At 44.3% G+C, this 20,788-nt stretch overlaps 1 protein-coding gene across 8 annotated transcripts in view; it reads right to left on the bottom strand.

Moving 5' to 3' along the window:
* The window catches only part of LOC309533018 (uncharacterized protein), a 219,310-nt gene that overhangs the window by 82,810 nt on the left and 115,712 nt on the right, over positions 1 to 20,788 (bottom strand). For all 8 annotated transcript variants that reach the window (XR_014220091.1, XM_082223867.1, XM_082223869.1 and 5 more), the window contains one exon: positions 3,468 to 3,590. Coding sequence is in view for 7 of the 8 variants with exons in the window: in XM_082223867.1 (XP_082079993.1) it covers positions 3,468 to 3,590 (123 nt within the window). In the remaining variant the exon portion in view is untranslated. The remainder of the gene's footprint in view (positions 1 to 3,467; positions 3,591 to 20,788) is intronic.

Below are 20,788 nucleotides of genomic sequence, written 5' to 3' on the forward strand. Positions count from 1 at the left end.
CTACACTCTAAATCTCCAAAAACTATTGCTTCCAAAGACTTTACCTAGATGTTGAAAAGTGGGGGGGGGGGGAGAACAGAACCTTGTGGAACCCCAGGCCCAGTGGCCAAGGAGTCAAACAGACACTTTCCACCTTTTGAAATCTCTTCTTCAAGAAGAATGGAGCCCAAGTCCCATCCTGGCCAGACAGTCCAGAATCGTGCCATTGTTGAAGGTATTGAAAACTGCTGACAAGACTGACAGTGACATACTTTTCCTGCCTCGGTTCAAAGATTTTCTGTCAGGATAGGCCAGGCTGTTTATGTCCCAGAATTAGGCCTGAACTGCAGCTGAAATGGTTCCAGATAACCTTGCATCATTTAGAGTTTTCCACTTGCATCTCTGAGAATAGATATGTGAGGTCAAATGGTCTTCATAAAACTTTAAAATTGGCCTATGCGAAAGTACCAATCATGCTGATGAGGATGGGAAAACTTTTTTATTTTGTACCCAATACTTCAAATTTCATTCATTCAGAGAAGGTGCATCAGCACATTCATTTAAAACTTTTCCTTGATCAAATTAATTTTTATTAGCAAATATATTCCATATCTGACTAACTGACATAATTGTTTCAAGAGTTGTTGAAACTTTCAAATATTTTGATCCTAATACTGTCCACCCAGGCAAAGGTATATGTGAACTCTAAGGTTGCCCAATTCAGGAGATTAAGACAATTATATGTCTATTGGGATAATAATAATATACACATCTATATATTAATGTATGGTAATGTAACCGTATTTTTTCTTTTCATTCTCACTCACTTTTTTCTTACTTTTTTCTCACTCTATGTTTTTCTTTTTAAAAAACAAACTACTTCTCCTTGATGAACAGAAAAAGTGAGCTCCAACATTTATTTTTAGTATAAAACTAACAAAAGTCCTGTTAGACTAACTGGTATCTTTAGGATGACACAGATATCTGGCTATCAACTCAATCCCTCACAAAGCACTTCTAAAGGCTCCGAATTCTGAATGTGGGTTGAACTATAAGTTATAAATGTCACAGGGCTGCTGCCAAAAACACCCTCCAAGTTCTCATCTGTGAAGAGTAGAGACACACTTCATAATGCGATGTCATCACTTTGCAAGTTGTTCTGCCCCCGGCTAGCAAACGATGTGGAACCAGAGCGGGGGAACTCACAGTATGATGACAGCACATCATGAGATGGGTGTCAAGGGTGAGAATGCAGCATGGGTGTCAGAGGTGAGAACTTGATGTGGGAGTGTCAGTGTCAGCAACATCCCCATGACGCACAAAGTGTGTCAACCCCTACTTAGAATGCAGAGTACTGTATTTTTCGCCCTATAAGATGCACCAGACCACAAGACGCACCTAGTTTTTGGAGGAGGAAAACAAGAAAAAAAATATTCTGAATCTCAGCAGCCAGAACGGCAAGAGGGATCGCTGTGCACTGAAACCAAAGCGTTCCAAAACCAAGGCGTGCTTTCCCATAGAAAGTAATGCAAAATGGATTACAGTGGTGCCCCGCAAGACAAATGCCTCGCAAGACGAAAAACTCGCTAGACGAAAGAGTTTTCCGTTTTTTGAGTCGTTCCGCAAGACGAATTTCCCTATGGGCTTGCTTCGCAAGATGAAACGTCTTGCGAGTTCTTGCAAGTTTGTTTCCTTTTTCTTAAAGCCGCTAAGCCGTTAATAGCCCCTAAGCCGCTAAGCCACTAATAGCTGCTAATAGCCGTGCTTCACAAGACGAAAAAAAACGCAAGACGAAGAGACTCGCGGAACGGATTAATTTCGTCTTGCGAGGCACCACTGTAATTCGTTCCAGGCTTTTAAAAACAACCCCTAAAACAGCAATATAACATGAATTTTACTAAGAAGACAATTGATCCATAAAATGAAAGCAATAAACAACGTACTACAGTCACACAGTCAGTCAATCAGTAGCTGAACTGGGTTCCACACAGTCACAAAAACAACAACAAAAGTTGCAAAAACAAAAATGCAAAACAAATAGCAAAAATGGACAGACCTCAGCGTAACACTCAAAATGGACGTGTGGCACTCAAAATGGATGTGTGGCACTCAAATTGAAGCGTAACACTCAAAACGGAGCTTGTTCAGCTTCCGAAAAAAAGTTCTAACTGGAACACTTACTTTCAGGTTTGCAGTGTTTGGGTTCCAAGTTGTTTGAGTACAAAGGTGTTTGAGAACCAAGGCACCACTGGTGTGTGTGTGTGTGTGTGTGTGTGTGTGAGAGAGAGAGAGAGAGAGAGAGAGAGAGAAAGAGAACAAACACTAGAGCAGTGGTAGGGAACAGGATCCAGCCAGCAAGTTGGATGCCTATCACTCCTTGTCCTGTGAAAGCCAAGTCTGCAATGATCACAGAATTGTAGAGTTGGAAAGAACCCTGAGGGTTATCAATGTGAACCTTCTGCAATGCAGGAATCTCAGCTAAAACATCCATGACAGAAGACCATCCAACCTCCCAAGTTCACCACCTCCCAAGGAAGACCCTTCCACTGTCCAACAGCTTTGTCACAAAGCTCTTTTTTGGGTGCAGTTCATCAGGTCCGGAAGTGCTTTATAGTGCTTCCCATACTGCACATTAGAGTTATGTATACAGCTCCACATTATTCAAACTGGTTTACCAAGGAGGTCTACCAACCTTGTTTTGCTTGAGTTTTTAGAAGCACAGTTAAGACACTTTTGCTCTGCAAGGCTTTGAGATGGTTAGTTGAATGTTTCCCCCACTCTACTTTGATTATACACTGTGTTCTGAAACATTTTAATCTCAGTTCTGGCTATTTCATTGTGATGTAATGGGTTGTTCTAGTTTTTAATATTTATGGTTTTAATATAATTCCATTGCCTTGGGAGCTGCCTTGTGAACCATCCTGAGGACTCTAATGGGCTGAAAGGTGAACCATAAATTTTAAAAGGAAACGAACATAATAGATGGCTTTAAGAACACCACTGTTCATTAATAGGGCACTACCATTTGCATCCTTTTAGAGCCATTTGCTGAGGATTGTCAAACTGCTTAATTCACTCTCATTGCGAAGAACAAAGGAGTCCGCAATAAACTTTGCAATGAGAATAAAAACAAGTATAGAATGAAAATGGCACATTCCTTAAAAAAACCCAAAACCCAGCAGTCAACATCCCACAAATAGAGCTTCACACGAGGACAACTTTAATCTGGCATCTTTCTCAACCCTAAAACCCACAAACACCGTGATGTGAACAGTAGAGGCAGCTGCACCAAAGCAGCTTTAAGAGCAACCAAACAACACTGACAACCTTTTTGACGGCTTAACAACTTGGTATTATATTATTTTGGCTGGGGAAAATACCCCAAAACAACACACAGCTCTGAATTTGCATCCCCCTAAAGACCAAATTATGAACGCCTCCTCTCCTTCCCCCCATCACTTAAAAACTACAGCCTGGGTGTTACTCACCTATGCAGGTACGGCCGTCAGCATGAAGTTTGTGCCCTGCATGGCATTCACAGTGGTAGGAACCCAGAGTATTCACACAGCTCTGCTGACAGCCTCCACTCCTCACTGCACATTCATCAATATCTAGAAAAGAAAAATAGGTGGTTGAGGTATTATAGGCTTCAATGGCACCACAAGGTGATGTGCCAAATATGCAGCGATGGTTGCCTCAGGCTCGCGTCATTCCTCTGGTGCAGCTAGGAGGACTACAAAGCTTTAGCTTCTATTTTTGATTAACTACAGGTTGTTATGTCATCCAAACATGACAAGCCGTGCTTAATCTTAACTGTGGCTTGTTTGAAGCAAGCTAGCTTCAAACAATGGATTATGAAGTTATCTTGCTCCAATAAGCCATAGTTCAGATGAAGCAAAGTTTAAGATCCAGACATAATGTTAAATGCGAGTAAAAGCAGCTGATTTCATCCCCTGTGGCTGTGAGGAGAGGGGAGAGTATACAAGCCTGTAGCTTGCCACTGTTCCCATAATGGGGGGGGGGGAGGGACATTGTTTATTGTGAATGTAGCAAGTATATACAGTGATACCTCTGGATGCAAATGGGATCCGTTCCGGAGCCCGTTTGCATCCTGAAGCGAACGCAACCCGAGTCTGAGCGTGCCGCAATTCGCTGCTTCTGCGCATGACGTCATTTTGAGCGTCTGCGCATATGCGAGTGTCGAAACCTGGAAGTAACATGCTCCGTTCCTTCTGGGTCACCGCGGAGCGCAACCAGAAAATGCTCAATCTGAAGCAACCTCAACCTGAGGTATGACTGTATACGTATTTAGATTACTGCTCTGAGGCTAAAGATCTGGTGGGTTATTAATGTGTACATTTGATTTTGCTTTCTCCTGCCCTCTGCTTCCCCAATCCCTTAGTCCAGTGTTTCCCAACCACTGTTCCGCGGCACACTAGTGTGCCGCGAGATGTTGCCTGGTGTGCCGCGGGAAAAATTAAAAAATTCGAAAGTTTTTTTTTTAAAGTCAAATTTTCGATTGGGGCGCCGTCACTAGATGACCCCTGGGGTTCCCTCCCTCCCTCCCGCTCTGCGCCTCCCTCCTCCTCCTCCGGGGAGGCCCTTCCTGGCTCTCGGCCAAGGCTTGGCGGCTGCCACTCACTCACTCGCTCGCTCGCCCACCCGTCCCTCCATCCCTGCACCCGGCCTCTCCCCCTCCGTCCCCGGCGCGGGGGCTGCCGGGATCCGTAGTCCCCTCGCCCTTGGGCTCTGCGCCCGCGCGGGGTGCACGAACTACGTTTCCCAGCGTGGCCTGGCGGGCCGGGCGTTTTGTTTGAAGCGCTCTTCTCCCGGCCATGGAATGAGCGCAGCGGCGGCGGCCGGGCGGGCAGGGGCTCTTCTGCGCAGACCCCGCGCAGCCTGCCTGCGCCCCCGCGGAGATCGGGCGGCAGGATGGAGCCCGGGGATCCCCGCGGAGGCGGAGCAGCGGAGGCGGAGGCTGCCCCCCAGGTAGGGCTGCGTCGGGGTGTGTGTTTATTTTTGCAATGTTGCATCCGCGCCGGAGGGGACGCATCGGACCGCGGGGAGACCCCTTGGCGGGCGTGCAAGGCAATGCATGCGTGCAGGCATTGCATGGAGTGCAGTGCAATGCAATGGCAACGCGGTGCCCTGCATGCATGCATGCAACTTCCAACGGCGCTCCGGACTTGGCAGGTGAGGGGGGTCCCCAGTGGGCGGCAGAGAGAGCCGGGAGGGCGAAGGGGAGCCGGGGGGGGAGCAGCGCTGCTCCCCGAGCCGAGCCCGGGGGGAAACTTCGGCGTCGTTGCGCCAGGTGTTGGAAGCGGAGGCTGGCGGGGTCCCCTCACCTGCAAAACCTGGTCGCCTCTCATATATTTCGTGCATTGCATTCATCGCCCGCTTTCTCCTCCAAGGAGCTCCTGGGGGCGCGCATGGTTCTCCCCGTGTTATCCTCGCAACAACAGCCCTGCGAGGTGCGTCAGGCGAGTGGCCCAAGGGAGCACCCAGGGATTGTCCTGGCTAGGTGGGGTGATTTGAACCCTGCTCTCTGCCCGGTCTTCGTCCTCATTTAGCCCCCACATGTGCATGACTGTGCATGACTGAGGTTTTCCCCCCTCGTCTTGGCTATGGTGTGAGTCTGTGCTGTTAATTAATGGGGTTCTGCCTTCGGAGAAGATGAGCCAGCCCTCAAGGAGGTGATTATGTAATTTGCTAGCAATTCATGTCCCTCCCGGCGTGACGCTGCGCGCTGACGTCACGGGGCTGTAATGGTGGTGTGCCTCGAGATTTTTTTCATGAAACAAGTGTGCCTTTGCCCAAAAAAGGTTGGGAAACACTGCCTTAGTCTCCTGGCCTGCCTTCTCAGCACCTGTGCATCGAATCACAGAATTGCAGAATTGGAAAGCACCCCACTAGTCCAATCCTCTGCAATGAAGGCATCTCAGCTAAATCATACAGGACATATGGCCATCCAACCTCTGCTGAAAAACCTCCAAGCAAGGAGAGTCTACCACCTCTCATGGGAGCCGCTTCCACTGTCGAATAGCTCTTGCTGATGTTTAGTCAGAATCTCCTTTCCTGTAATTTGGATCCATTGGTTTGCATCCTATCCTCCAGAATGGGAGAAAACAAGCTTGCTCCATCTTCCATGCGACTGCCCTTTAGATGTTTGAAGATGGCTACCACGCCTCCTCTAGGTCTCCTCTTTGCCATGCTAAAGAGAGCGAAACTAGACATGCCCTTAAATACATAGCAGACACGAACAGGGGAGTCCCATTTTCACTGTGAAGACAGCACGCAGGAATGGTTATCTCTTCCCCAAGTTGGCGGTGATCCCTGCCATCCCTGTAGAAGCGAAAGCCACATCGGCTCCTAGCTATGTGGGATTCAGAAAGGGAATCTCCATTCCAGAATCCCTAGGGGAATGAAAAGACCAGCCTCACCTTCCTATCATGGTGGAATTGGACTCCTGTTCCCCCGTAATTAGTTTAGAAACCAAAAAATGTGCAGCAGGCAAAGTGCAACAGATCCCCTTCTTTCCAGGCACAATTTTGGCCTGTCTTTGAATTAGCTATTTCCCCTGTATCTTGGCCCGTGCCCTGCTGTGTCCTTTGGTAAACCCATTCTGTTCTCCTGGACCTCTAGGAACTTTCCATCTGTTTAGAGCACGTACTTTACTGCTCAACAGACACCATGACTTTTAATTCCACTGGGGCAAGACCTTCCTGCCTGCCTTTTTGTGATCTTCTATCCCCCGCAAATGCGAAAAGAGATTTGCTTTGCTGCTGACTTGAAGGAGCAGGAAGAGCCTAGGCCAGGAGTCACTGAAATTCAACAGGCTTCCGAGACACACACTCCCGAGGATAAAGAAAGGCCCTCTTTATGTTTCCCACCCTCATAAAGTTTTATCTGAAGCTCTCTCTCTTTATCTCTCAGCTAGGATTCAGAAACAGGTGCTGCTCAAGTCAAAAGAGCCAATGTCTCCAAGCCAATTTCACAATATTGTAATGGTCTTTATTTGAACAAGGCGAGAGGCAGAAGAGGAATATTAGGTGAATTCAAAAAATGTAGAGTAATAGTATTAACTGGATGGGGGTGTGAGATTACTTCCCCTCCCTCCCAAAAAAATCTAATAAAAACAATTATTTCACCCGTCTGCCTTCCCATCACCCCCCAATTCCACCCAGGCTCTCTTCTTATCTCTACTTGGTATTAGAAGGATTACAGGGCTTTCAACCAGTGCTTTGCTATGTGAACCCATGGTCACCACGAGAGGAGGATGAAGGATGTAATGATGCCTCTTCCACCACCATGAGAGGGAATGGATCACACACAGCTTTTGAAGTAAGGGCTGCTGAGCTAGGGACCAACGACAGGCTTCTGGCTGCTGTGTATGTTCCTATTCATCTCCCGCTTTGTAACCTGAGCAACCTGTCAGAAACTGTGGAAAGAAAGAACGAAAGAGCAGCCAGTGGCACCATCAAGGGTCTTCCGCATCTTGTGGAGTCTGGTGCCAAGGAAAGGTCAACCAAGCTGTCCGTCAGCCAAGCTTGTTCTATTATGGACCTTCTCACTGAAGGACTCTTGATAAGCTTCCAAGGAACCTCAGGTTTCCAGAGAACAGTTGGCTTCATGCAGATGTGATGCTGAACTATGGCTTAGCTTTATGTGAACAGCCCTTGGGCTTATATAAGCCCCTCTCCTCCTCTGACATGGTTCTGGGAGACTGGAAAGTCTCACTTCCATTACATAGCAACACAGAAAGTTGCATCACACTGCAACAAACCACTAGTTTATCTAGCTCAGTATCATCTATACTAACTGACAATGACTCTCCAGGTTTTCAGACGCAGTCTCAGTTTCATCCAGCACTCCCTGGAGATTGATTCTGGGGATTCATATGTGCAAAGCATGTGCTCTAGCACAGAGCCATGACCCCCACCCCCCAAGTGATGTGTCGTTGGTCAACAGAAGAGGATGAGCATGAAGTGCACAGCATTGCGTCACTGCATGGACAGAAATGGAGCACCAGCTGAGGAAGCCCCACTGCCCCTCCAGGCTCTGGGGAGGGTCTCCTCGAGAGCCAGAGGCTTGATGAGCAGTTCAACCAAGCCTGCTGCTCCTCCGGCTCATGCCATATGTCGGCTGGGCCGGTCAACAGAGCCACACAAGCCAGAGGGACAGCACGGCCTGCAGAGCCGATGGGTCAAGAAGATATTAGGTTGGAGACCTCAGCAAAGCCCTGATGTGCTTCCTGCTCACAAGGAGACCCTCCCTAGAACCCAAAGAGGAAGTCCTCTTTGAGCTCTGGGGAGGGTATCCTCGCAATCCAGGAGGACTCTCCAGGGTCCTCCCCATTTCTGGGATCCACTTCTGGGTTCCCAGCACTGCACATGTGCGCAGTCACACACGAATAGAGCATGCAAAAATGGGGAGTTGCCTGTATGTGTCTGTTGGCATAGTCACAAAGGAAGCCTATAGCAAACTACATCCCAACTTTTACTTGATCAGCTCTCAGATGCAGTGCTGGGAATCACTTGCCAAATTCTAATCAAACCCTTCCCAGACATCCCAGATCATCATGTGATCCCTTAGCCTTTTGGGAAAGGGGATGGGTTGCTCTGACTGCCCCCCTCCACACACACAATTTTCCAAAAAGGGCAGGGGTTACTGGAGAGGGTAGCATTATATCAACTTTTAAATGAAAACATCTGCTTATCCTATTTGCTTTCAAAACAATCTCTGCTTTTTATTTCTCTTTCATTATCTCTCGCTCTCTTTTAATGCTGATACGCACTTAAAACCAACCTTGTAAAAATGAAAGGGGAAAAAATGTAGGGGAACAGCTTGAAAGAAGACTTTGAAGAAAGGAGAGCCTTGGCTTTTTCTGGCCTCAATTAAAGATTTCAACAAAGTTAATTGCTAATACCTTGCATGCAAAACTTGCCCATCTGAAGCCGATGCTGGAAACTGCTTCTGTTATTTTTAAAACCGGAAGATTGGCCTTTCTGCATCGCTTCCATGTCAGCCTCATACTCAAACGTGCTGTTGCATGGCGCTATACATGAGAAGTTTCACTTTTTTGCGCAAGCTAGCCATCTGGAAGCATTTCTGCATTAGCAGATGTTGTTTTGAGATGTAAATAATAAACAGAACATATTCCCATACTCCTCATACGTTACGCAAAGGCGGGTGAAGTTCCTACATCTAAATTTTAGTATTATTCTATCATGCCACTTCCACCACATCTTTCCACCATATACAAAAATAGGAAATTCCGAAGGGATTTTGTGTTCTGTTGTGCCATAGCACAGAGAAAGAGAACCTGGGTCCCTCCAGAAGTTGTTCGGCTGTAGCTCCCAGCACCACTGACCATGTTGGCTGGATCTGATGGAAGCTGGATTCAAACAACATCTGGAGTTCACAACTGCCAGTATAGCAGGTTTACATTCCCCAATGTTTCATCCATAAATTTACTATAATGGTTTGGCACCAGCTGCAGTGAAATGAATGAAAACTGTCCTGGCAAAGCTTTTGGATGATCTGACAGCTCAAACTTCCTGCTCCTGAAGGACTAAAAAGGTTGGAATCTCCAAATCTGAATTATACACAACAAAAATGTAACTAAATGCCTTTAAAGTTTTGGGTTTTATTTCCCATCAAGTGTAGGAATCAATAATGCAATTAAAGGGAACAACAACAACTACAACAACATAAGAAGAAGTCTATATATTGAATATTGTAATGTTACTTTTTTTGGCCATGCAGGCTGGGGCTGAAAGGAGTTGTGGTCCAACAATATTTGGAGTATACCATATTGGCTACCTCTATTTTAGGGAGATAACTGTCTAACTGATCAGGCTGGTTTTCTGATGCAAAATTGTTGTAGGAAGATGAAATCCATCAGGTTTATAGGAATACACACATTGCTTCCTTCCAGCTGGAGGGTGGGAAAAGCTCAGGGTATGTGTGTGTACAAAAGAGGAAAAGAACAAAAGCAGGTTGTGAGACTGTAAGATGGAAAACACAAAGAAACTGCTTCTCCTGGGCAGATGAGATCTGGGCAGCTGACTTGTTTAGTAAGCATGTTAAGCTGTTTGCTTCCACCTATGCTGAATATTGGTAAATAAAATCAACTGTTACAAAGATGCAGTGCACTTCTAGTAATCTTTCCTTCCAGACTCACTTCCCAAACCTGGGTAAGCACTGGTCCTGAAATTTTTCCCTGCTCAGGCGAATGGGAAGTGTAGAATAATATCTTAAAGAGTCAGTTTCCAAACTGGTGTTCTTAGGACCCTGGGAGTTCATGGCGAAAGATTGGCATTGATAGACAAGTTATCCAGAAGAAAGCTTGCTCTTCACTCTAAACTCTCCCCTGTGATGCTCAAATGCAAAGGAGCACTGGGCACATTCTAGGCTACAGTCAGCTTCTGCAGGGCACTAGCTAGGTCTAGTCAGTGACCTGCAGAAAATCAGAGCAGGCCACAGAAGACAGCCCAGAATAATCTGCAACATTTAGGCCATGGTTGACATAGGAGGTTTCCTCAGGAGACAAATGGCTCTGAGCTTGAGAAATATGAAAAATCACTGGCCTACAGTTTCATGAGTCAAAACCAAGTGCTGTCAAATAAATGGTAAAAAGCAAAGCATCTGTATGATCAGCAAGTCTGACTGTGATACAAATCCCAGCATACCTAGTTAAAGAGTTTCAGAGCACTTTGGCAACAACAACAAAAGTATCCCCAAATCAGGCAACATCTTATCATTGGGCAAACTGAGAGTTTAATTTTTTTAAAGAAAGGTAGGATGATTCATGAAGTGTGGAGGATGGTGATGTTCTCACATGGCTGTTCACAAACACCACCTCTCTTCCGCATGCTAGATAATAAAGAAACAAAAATGGCACGTCATTAACTGGAAAAGTGATCTTTTCCAGCACATCAGAGCTGTAAATAAAAATCCAACTGAACAAAAGCCACAGTGCAATCATCTGCACTTGATTTGGCAGCAGATGTAAACTACTTCTCAAGAAATTGGTAGCACTGATGCGATAAGAGCTATTTGGCTTCAGGGTGTTCGGTTTTTTGTTTTTACTTAGTAGGGCCAATTATCCCCCTGACCCAAAAACTAAGAGTCGGGGAGAAATTCCATTCAATTCACATTGAAAGCCAAATCTATCAAATTCACACTTTATGAAACAATAGGAGAATTGAAACAAAGTCATCCTTTGAAATTTACCACTTATCCAGATTTTGCAATAGTTATCCAACCAACCAATGTTTACAAAAGTGTGTATACGAGGGAAAGTGTGCATAAAAATCAACATCTTACATGGAAACACATAAAAATGCATTCCATTCGTGGCAAAATGTATTTATTATGGCAAATTCACACCAGAATGCTTAAGAATTTTCATAGAATCTTAGCATTGGAAGGGACCCCAAGGGTCATCTAGTCCAACCCCCTTCAATGCAGGAATCTCAGCTAAAGTATCCATGACAGATGGTCATCCAGTCCCTGTTTAAAAACCCCCAAGGAAGGAGAGTCCACAACCTCCCGAAGAAACTGGTTAAAAAGAAAGGTAGATCAAATTGCAGCAGAAATGTGGAGAACTAAATTTAAGATTGGAAAAATGAGAAATTAAGAGAACCAAAATGGACACACCCTTCCCAGAATTCACAGCATGGCAGGCAGCAGGCTCTCTAAATATTTTCCTAGGTCTGTTGCCATTGCATGATGTCTTTGGGCCCAATGAGATGCTATGAGAAATATGTGGTTTCATTCCATGTTTCTCCTATGAGACCATGGTACACAGGTTGTTGTTGTTTAGTCGTGTCCGACTCTTCGTGACCCCATGGACCAGAGCACGCCAGGCACTCCTGTCTTCCACTGCCTCCCGCAGTTTGGTCAAACTCATGTTCGTAACTTCGAGAACACTGTCCAACCATAATAATAATAATAATAATTTATTATTTATACCCCGCCCATCTGGCTGGGCCTCCCCAGCCACTCTGGGCGGCTTCCATAAAAACCAAAAATACAGTAAAATATCACACGTTAAAAACTTCCCTGAACAGGGCTGCCTTAAGATGTCTCCTGAATGTCAGGTAGTTGTTTATCGCTTTGACATCTGCTGGAAGGGCGTTCCACAGGGCGGGCGCCACTACCGAGAAGGCCCTCTGCCTGGTTCCCTGTAGCTTTGCTTCTCGCAATGAGGGAACCGCCAGAAGGCCCTCGGCGCTGGACCTCAGCGTCCGGGCAGACTGATGGGGGTGGAGACGCTCCTTCAGGTATACCATCTCGTCCTCTGTCGTCCCCTTCTCCTTGTGCCCTCCATCTTTCCCAATATCAGGGTCTTTTCCAGGGAGTCTTCTCTTCTCATGAGGTGGCCAAAGTATTGGAGCCTCAGCTTCATGATCTGTCCTTCCAGTGAGCACTCAGGGCTGATTTCCTTCAGAATGGATAGGTGTGATCTTCTTGCAGTCCATGGGACTCTCAAGGGTCTCCTCCAGCACCATAATTCAAAAGCATCAATTCTTTGGCGATCAGCCTTCCTTATGGTCTAGCTCTCACTTCTATACATCACTACTGGGAAAACCATAGCTTTAACTATACACAGGTAGAGGAGATTAAACGGCACCAATCAGTTTGTATTATTATATGCATAAGCTTGTTTTATTTTGTGATCAGTTTTGTTTGGTTTTGACATCTCACGTGAACTGCTTAGAGACTACACATATTAAGCGGCATAAAAATTCCTAAATAAATTTAATAGTTGCTGCTATTCACTCTCTTGGAGACACTATTGTTGATCTAAATAGCACCTTGCCTGCCCCCCCCCACCCTGCCCCTTGGGTGAATAACAGCTTTAGGGAGTGGAGATTTTCATCAGGATCTGATGCAGAGGAATGGATTAACCCGTGCCACATTCCTAATCCTGAATGAGCACGCCTGCACCTTTTATTTCATTTTTAAAAGGGGGGAGTGGAAATCTTGTGCATTTATCTATTTGGGTGCTGTCTTACAAACATGTAGGGATATATGAAGAACACCCACCAGGGAGCGGGCCCTGGATAGCTTACATCTCCATGCTGTTCTTTTATTTAATTATTTTAATTAGATTTATATACTGCCCTTCATCAGACGATCTCAGGGCAGTTCAAACTGCAAGTTTTTACAAATGCAAGTCTTTGCTTTACACTGCTTGTTACCTGAAACAATGGTCTAGCCATGAGAAATATGCTTGCTGTGTAAAGTATGGTCCAGCCATTTGATGCTCCTGACTGAACCTTCTAACAAAGAGGTAAAGAACCCGCAACCTGAATTTCATCCAACCCCACACTACAGGCACCATTTCAGCTTCCCTGCCATGTTGTGCTCACTTCTCTTAATTCCAAATTATTGATGAATCCCTTCCCCTCAACCTCAAATTAAGTCACTGCTCTTCAGTTTTCCAGCACAGCAAGCATGTCATCAAATGCTCTCCTTTGAAGTGTTGCAGTAAGTAGTTTGATTTTGGCCGATGCTCTGATTTTTGCAGTAAACAAACACACAAACTCAAGAAAGTGCCACAGTTATTTGTGAACTGGGACTTCAATATCTTGCTCTCAGCAAGACATGACAGTTTTTTTTTGGGGGGGGGGAACTATGCTGGGGGTGCGGAGGAGGGAAGCAGAGGAAAATGTCTGATCTTTTGAAAACCTCTGCATTTCCACAGCAGCTAGACAGATGTGTTTTTGCCAAGCTCAGTGAGGGGCTTTCCTCAGTTCAGCAGCTTTCCTTCCCACCATGCAACGGCACAGTAGGCAGGCCACACAACAGAGGTATGCTCATGCAAATAACTTTGTAATGCTAGCTAACATGCCCTACTTCACAGGTCTGCTTTGCAGATTACTATCTACGTCGAAGAAAAACATAATGTGTGCATTGCATAGGTGCATGGCAATGGAGCACTTTCTTTGACACACGTTCAGGGATCAGGGAGACACCGTGTGCATCCGTTTCTGGTTCATGGCTGTATGAAGGATGAGACACTTGTTCTGGCATGCAGGTTGCATGACATGAAAGCCAGTTCTTATGGCGAAGTAAAAGAACCCAACAGAGCCCCCTGTAAATAGGTTTGGCAGGTAATAGCAACCTTTATTCTCAATGCTCAACGTCAACAGAAGAAGTGACCACACTCGTATCCTACTCAATGGTGCTCCCAAGATTGAGGACCATCTCCCCAATGTGAATTTCTCTGCACACGCTCAGATTACCGTTGGAGACTCTCTTGGCTAGGTGCAGAGACATTGCTAAGTACTTAACAAAAATGGGCATGAACCAATAGGCACAAATTTGCACATGTGTGGATGCAAATTTAGAATGTAAAGGCCACAAAAGTAAGACAACTGAAACTACAATAACCCACAAACCTGCTATATGGCATGGTATGTAGCTTGCCGTGATTTTAAACTACAACCTTCATTATGGGTTGGGGGCTGAATTATATGATCTCTTGGAGTTCCCCAAACATGTGCTTCTGGCTATAAAAACAGGGATCTGGAGAAGAGGTCTGCTAAATGGTTACACCAGTTTTTGTTTGTTTGTTTGTTTGTTTGTTTGTTTGTTGCCCTGTTTACTGCTCTGCTTCCGAGCTTCTGATGGGCATCTGGTTGGAGACTGAGAACAGTTTTTTTTTTAAGTGTTGGTGTTGTTTGAATCACATTCTCATTCATATCCTACACTGTGCAATAACCACAATGCAGAATTTAATATTGTCTTGTGATGCCTCTACCAAGAACTTGCATGCCTGTACAGATGATTCATCTGTAGTTTAGAGTATGCTGATTTTTATTAATACATTGGCAGAGAAAAATAAACTCTAATTTATACATTCAGAATTGCCCATTAGCTGCTGGGCTGTCTTTTTAGAAACAACATCCCAAATGGTTGAGATTCTCAAAGTATGAGTGGCTGGAGTAGGAATACAACGGTATTAATTCAAAGTCAAGTAGTAGAGAATAGCAGCCATGCAAACCCTTCCCAGCACATTTCCCCTCTTTCAAAATGAATATCCATTTATTCTTGACAACTGCAAAGTGTATTCCTATAATTGCAGAGATAATAGCCCAGCTGATTACATCCATTTGTCAATGGTAACAACTCTCCTTTCCTTTTTTTTTCTTCAAACAAACAAATTATTGCCACTTAGGAAAGTGGAAATGTTGACATTCTCCATAACTCGCATTCAAAAACAATTCGTACGTGTACAAAATGGCTGGTATAATTGTTATGGAAATCTATCGGAGCTTTCCAGTACAGGAAGTGCTGTTCATTTAATTAAGAAAAAATATATAAACACTCTGCTCAGTCTGAAGGACAAACAATCCCAGCTGGACACAGTTGCAAAAACTGTGAAGGTAAACCACGAAGGCATGGGTAGGCAAACTAAGGCCTGGGGGCCAGATCCAACCCAATCGCCTTCTAAATCCGGCCCGCAGAATCAACATGTTTTTACATGAGTGGAATGTGTCCTTTTATTTAAAATGCACCTCTGGGTTATTTGTGGGGCATAGTAATTTGTTTATTTTTTCCCTTCAAAATATAGTCAGGCCCCCAACAAGGTCTGAGGGACAGTGAACTGGCCCCCTGCTGAAAAATTTGCTGATCCTGCACCAAGGTTTCATATGCCGATTCAGTGGAGGGGGGGGTGCTATCTGCAGAGGGTCATAAGAAGAAAAAAATTCTGAACGAAACAGTGGATGTATGATTTTTGTGGTTCTTGTCAAATCCCACAGGGCCCTGGTTTCTTGTGACAGAGCGTTCCACCAGGCCGGGGCCACGGCCAAAAAGGCCTTGGCCCTGGTCGAGGCCAGTCTAATCTCCTTGAGGCTCTGGAGATTAGCTTAACTGTTTATCCATAGGCTCCTCCAATGACAAGTGAACAATTATAACATAAAATTCAAGACTAATGATGACATTCCTGAACGAAAGACTACACTGTGAGGAATTCGACTTGTGGTGCATTTACCTTAGTTTGCCATGATTTGAGGGCAATCGATGCAGAACTACAATCTCACATTGCTACATCAAATGACTGTTATTCAGTTCAGTTTCATGAGTACTATGATTTAGCAGAGCTGACAAAGGGCAGGAAAGGTTTCTCCAGCATGTTAACAGAGTAAATTAAGTGGACAACATAGCTCCACATGAGAGAGAAACTGACAAAAACTGGTTGAACGACCTTCCTGGTTTTAAATTGTAGGTTTTAATGCTCAACTATTTTACCATCGCATACATAAAAGCCACCTTGAGAACACGGATGAAAGGCGAGGTAGAAGTTTGTTTTTAAAAAATAAAATAACAGAATGGAAGCTTTCTTTGTAATCCATGCACTGACAGAAGATAAGCTTGCCTCACAATGCACCATTCATCTTAGCCTTAGTCTTTTAATTATTCAGGGCTAATCAATATGTGTTTCAACCCTTTTAATTGTGAGTCATTAATGGCATTTATTTACATCTATTCACAGGCTGAAAAGGTACCTTCTCAGTTTAACAGTTTGCAATTGCCATTCTAAATTTCAAGAAACTGTGTACTTTGGGTAAATTCAGACGGTCGTGAATTGAGTTGTGGCTACTTGTATAAATTCACTGTTTATACAAAAATCCTACAATGTTAATAACTCATATGACCTAGATGCAGGTACTCTCTTCCCTATTGCAAACATAGCAGTATGCCTGGCCCTGAGTGAAAGTGAAACCTTTGGTATGAAATTACTTTGAATACAACTCTGCCCAAACACCCCAGGATCCCATCGTAAGTGCTAAGTCTTCCTTAATGGTTATAACAACCCAGCACTTCCAACACAGTTATAGCTGTATCAGGAAGTACAGAACCCGAGACAAGAGTTGGAAATGCTCATTATCATTTGCATTGCAATGTGGATGAAAAGTTCCTCATGCATGCACCTTTCTCTCGCTAGAGCAAAGCTTGCGATAATATAGGAGAACAATCTCTTCCAAATTGCCATGGGCACCGCAACCAGGGCATTACGACAGAAGTCAAGACATGCTCCATAAATGCAATCTGACTCTTCCTTGAACTTAGTCGAGTTAATTGAAGTTGATAACCAAATAAGTGGCTTGAACACTAAGATGGTGAAACAGTCTCTGCTGAAGACTTGTGGGGGCAAAGAATGTCAGGACTGCATTGTAGATGGGAATAAGCAGGAAAGAGCAGCTTCATGGGGTCACTCACATGTCTGTTTTGCGACACTTCTTATAACATGCAAAGCAGCCCTGGAATACTTTGTTTGCACATCTATTTGCGGAAAACTATTCCAGGATTTGACCCCCTTACTGTTAAAACTCCTTTTCTGATTTTCAACCTCAATTGATTAATAGGCAATTTGTAGCTACTTGTTCGTTTACCCAGAGCTACCTTCAATCCAAATTGCTTCCAAATTGCTGCACATATTAAGCTTTAAATGCACAGCTCTGAGAAGAGGGTCAAACTTTGCTATCCAGAGGAAGTAAAAGTTGCAGAAAGGCTCCAACTCTACTTCCACTGTTGGAGACAGTATACTTCTGGATGCTAGTTGCTGGAAACCGCAGGTTGGGAGAGTGTTGTTGTGTTCAGGTCCTGCTTGCCAGTTTCCCACGGGCATCTGGTTGGCTACTGTGGAAACAAGATGTTGGACTAGATGGGACACTGGCAAGATTGAGCTAGGCAATTCTTAAGTCCTTATGGGTACTTTAAAATTGACATTCATGGATCAGGTGCCCATTCTCTAGATCAGGCATGGCCAAACTTGGCCCTCCAGATGTTTTGGGACTACAACTCCCATCACCCTAGCTAACAGGACCAGTGGTCAGGGGTGATGGGCACTGTAGTCCCAAAACATCTGGAGGGCCGAGTTTGGCCATGCCTGCCCTAGATCAGGCTTCCTCAACCTTGGCCCTCCAGATGTTTTGAGACTACAGTTCCCATCATCCCTGACCACTGGTCCTGCTAACTAGGGATCATGGGAGTTGTAGGCCAAAAACATCTGGAGGGCCGAGGTTGAGGAAGCCTGTCCTAGATGATCAGTCATCAAATAAAGCTCGCAGGAAACTATTTGACACTTGAAGACTTCCAGAAGTCTGCAGACAGAATCCAATAAGACTTCAATGTAATTAAGACATGGTTTTTTTAATGGGTTTATGTATGTTCCAGTTTTGCAGACAGGAAACTGAAGCCAAGTGATCATGAAGATGAGTGGTGATATCAGTGATTTGGTGCATAGCTGACTCTTTGAACTCACAATTCCAGGGTCAAATCCCAACACAGTAAGTGAAACCACATTGGCTCTCATGCCCTTCACTGGAAAATCTATAATATGCTCATTTCAAGAAGTAAATAATGTATGACTAAAATGCAAATCATAGTACCGTACTTAGCACATATGGTCAACACAGAGGATCATTTAAGTAAAGTTGTGTCATATTTTCCAGTTTTGATTTGCAAGTAGAAACAAGCAGATTCGGTGGAATTCTCTCTCATGCCCCCTCCCCCGCAAGAACAAAAAAGACTGTATAAAATGTTAACGTAATTCCAATCTTGTTTGGCACCATTATTTCCCCTGGTTGTATCATCTTCTCATTTCTGGTTCAGCAATGCAAGCTCATCATCTTCCACTGAAAATCTTGGAAATTTGGAAAGGAATGGCAAGTATCAGTTTAAAGACAAAGAAATAATAATCAAGATGTGATTATTCGACACATGGCCATTACATTTTCCAGTACTCGTTGAGAGTTAGTGCTGTTTTACGGCGAATGAAATAGTCTCAAATGTTACATGTTTTAGAAATTGGATACTTGCCAAATGCTTTGATGATTAAAAAAAAATCTTAAGAATGCCTGCAGATCAAATTACAAGGATACAAGTATTACACTAATCAGTAAAACAAAAGACTGCTTTCATCAACAAGTGATCACAGGTTGTCACTCGTCTCTGACTTCAGGAGATTTGATGGAAGAAAACTTGATGATATAAATTAGAAATGACAGTCCACTGAAGGGAGTTAACACAGGGGTCACGAACTCTTTAACTAATTTCTGAAGCTTATCAATGTGGAGAGACATATCTATTTTCAGAGTGCATTGCTCACTCAGGAAACCAGAATGTGGGATAAACTGGTACCTTGAACTCTTTAAATTTTATTAATTTCACCCCGCAAAGAAAATGACAGGGTCCTCCCCCGTGGTGTAAATTAGCTACGTGAAGAAATTTGTCCTGCGGGTACAACCCTACACACACCAATTTAAGGCTTGCTTCCGTTTTGAAGAAGCTGTAAATAGGATTGGGGTATAAATATAATTTGTACATTTTTCGCCATAAGGTGCCACTTGCAGTCATTTCATAATGGAGATGCATGCATGTAAAACTAGTTGATTAAAAAGGAATGGTGAAAGAAGAAGACTGTCATCTGTGACAGATTTTGAAAAATCCAGGGGGCGGAGGGAAGGAAACAACAAGCTTGCAGAACCTGTGCACAACACACACACACAAATGTCATTCTCTTCTATCTGGTGCAGATCTCTCTCAAGGGTACTGTAAGAAGTCATGACACGGTAGAGAAAACCCATCATGTGGATCGAGGAAAAAAGAAATGAGAGTGAGTGTCTGGGTCTCCCACAGGCATCTGACTTGCTACTGTGATAACAAGATGCTTGATTATGATGGGCTTTGGGCCTGATCCTGCAGCGCTCTTCTCATATTCTGATGAGCCTCTCGGTACACAAATGTGATTTGTTGTTGTTTAGTCGTGCCCGACTCTTCGTGTCCCCATGTGATAAAAGCTTTCATTTCACAGGGGACAAGAGTGGTGTTCTCTAGCAGACATAAAGTTTAGCCTAGAAAATGGAAACCTGAGACTAAGCTCCAAGTCAGGAATAGGCAACCTAAGGCCCGGGGGCCCAATCGCCAGCGTGTTTTTACATGAGTAGAATGTGTGCTTTTATTTAAAATGCATCTCTGGGTGATTTGTGGGGCATAGGAATTTGTTCTCTCCCCCCCCCAAAAAAAAATAGTCTGGCCCACCATATGGTCTGAGGGAAAAGGTTGCTGAAAAAGGCTGCTGACCCGTACTCCAAGTGAACCTTGGCCAATGACAAGGCGAGGAATTCAACCTAGCACTATGGCAGTTGTTCCGTCATTGCAAGCTTTGCCGCCCATCTCCTCCTCCCTGAACTGTTCTGGGGATTCTCACAACAACAACAACAACAACAACAACAACAACAACAACAACAAATTAAAAAGCTATGTGGGTGATAAATAAGACTTGCTTCCCCTGAAATGAGCAAAAAAAACCTTCCCGATAAACTACTAATGCTTCCATTCAAACTCATGATGACTCCATGTGGCTGGATAAGGCAGGAGCTGAAATGCTATGCTGTTTATAATTTCTGGTGAAATCTTATTCCCATATCTCTGAAATGGAACAGATCTTTATTGTTAGCAGACACGAGAAGTCACACAGAACTTGCAGAGTGATCCACCCCATGCCATTGTTCCCAACTTCTGTTAGCCACAATAGCTGATGGAGAACCTAGACATTATGTTTCTCTTGAACCTTGGTCAGTTTGCTAATAGACATGGACAGATCTATCCTTCATTGATTTGTGTACCCTCCTTTGAACCCAGCTGCTTTAGGGGCCTTCTCATTAACCCATTGCAATGAATAAAATCTAGCCAAGGGTTGCACAGACAATCATTTCCCTCCCTTTGCCTGTTCAGAGGTATTGAACATGCTGGGTATGCCTGATGGGAGTTGTAGTGCAACAACATC

The sequence above is a fragment of the Podarcis vaucheri genome (assembly GCF_965113315.1).
Source record: "Podarcis vaucheri genome assembly, chromosome: 5".
Classification (NCBI taxonomy): domain Eukaryota; kingdom Metazoa; phylum Chordata; class Lepidosauria; order Squamata; family Lacertidae; genus Podarcis; species Podarcis vaucheri.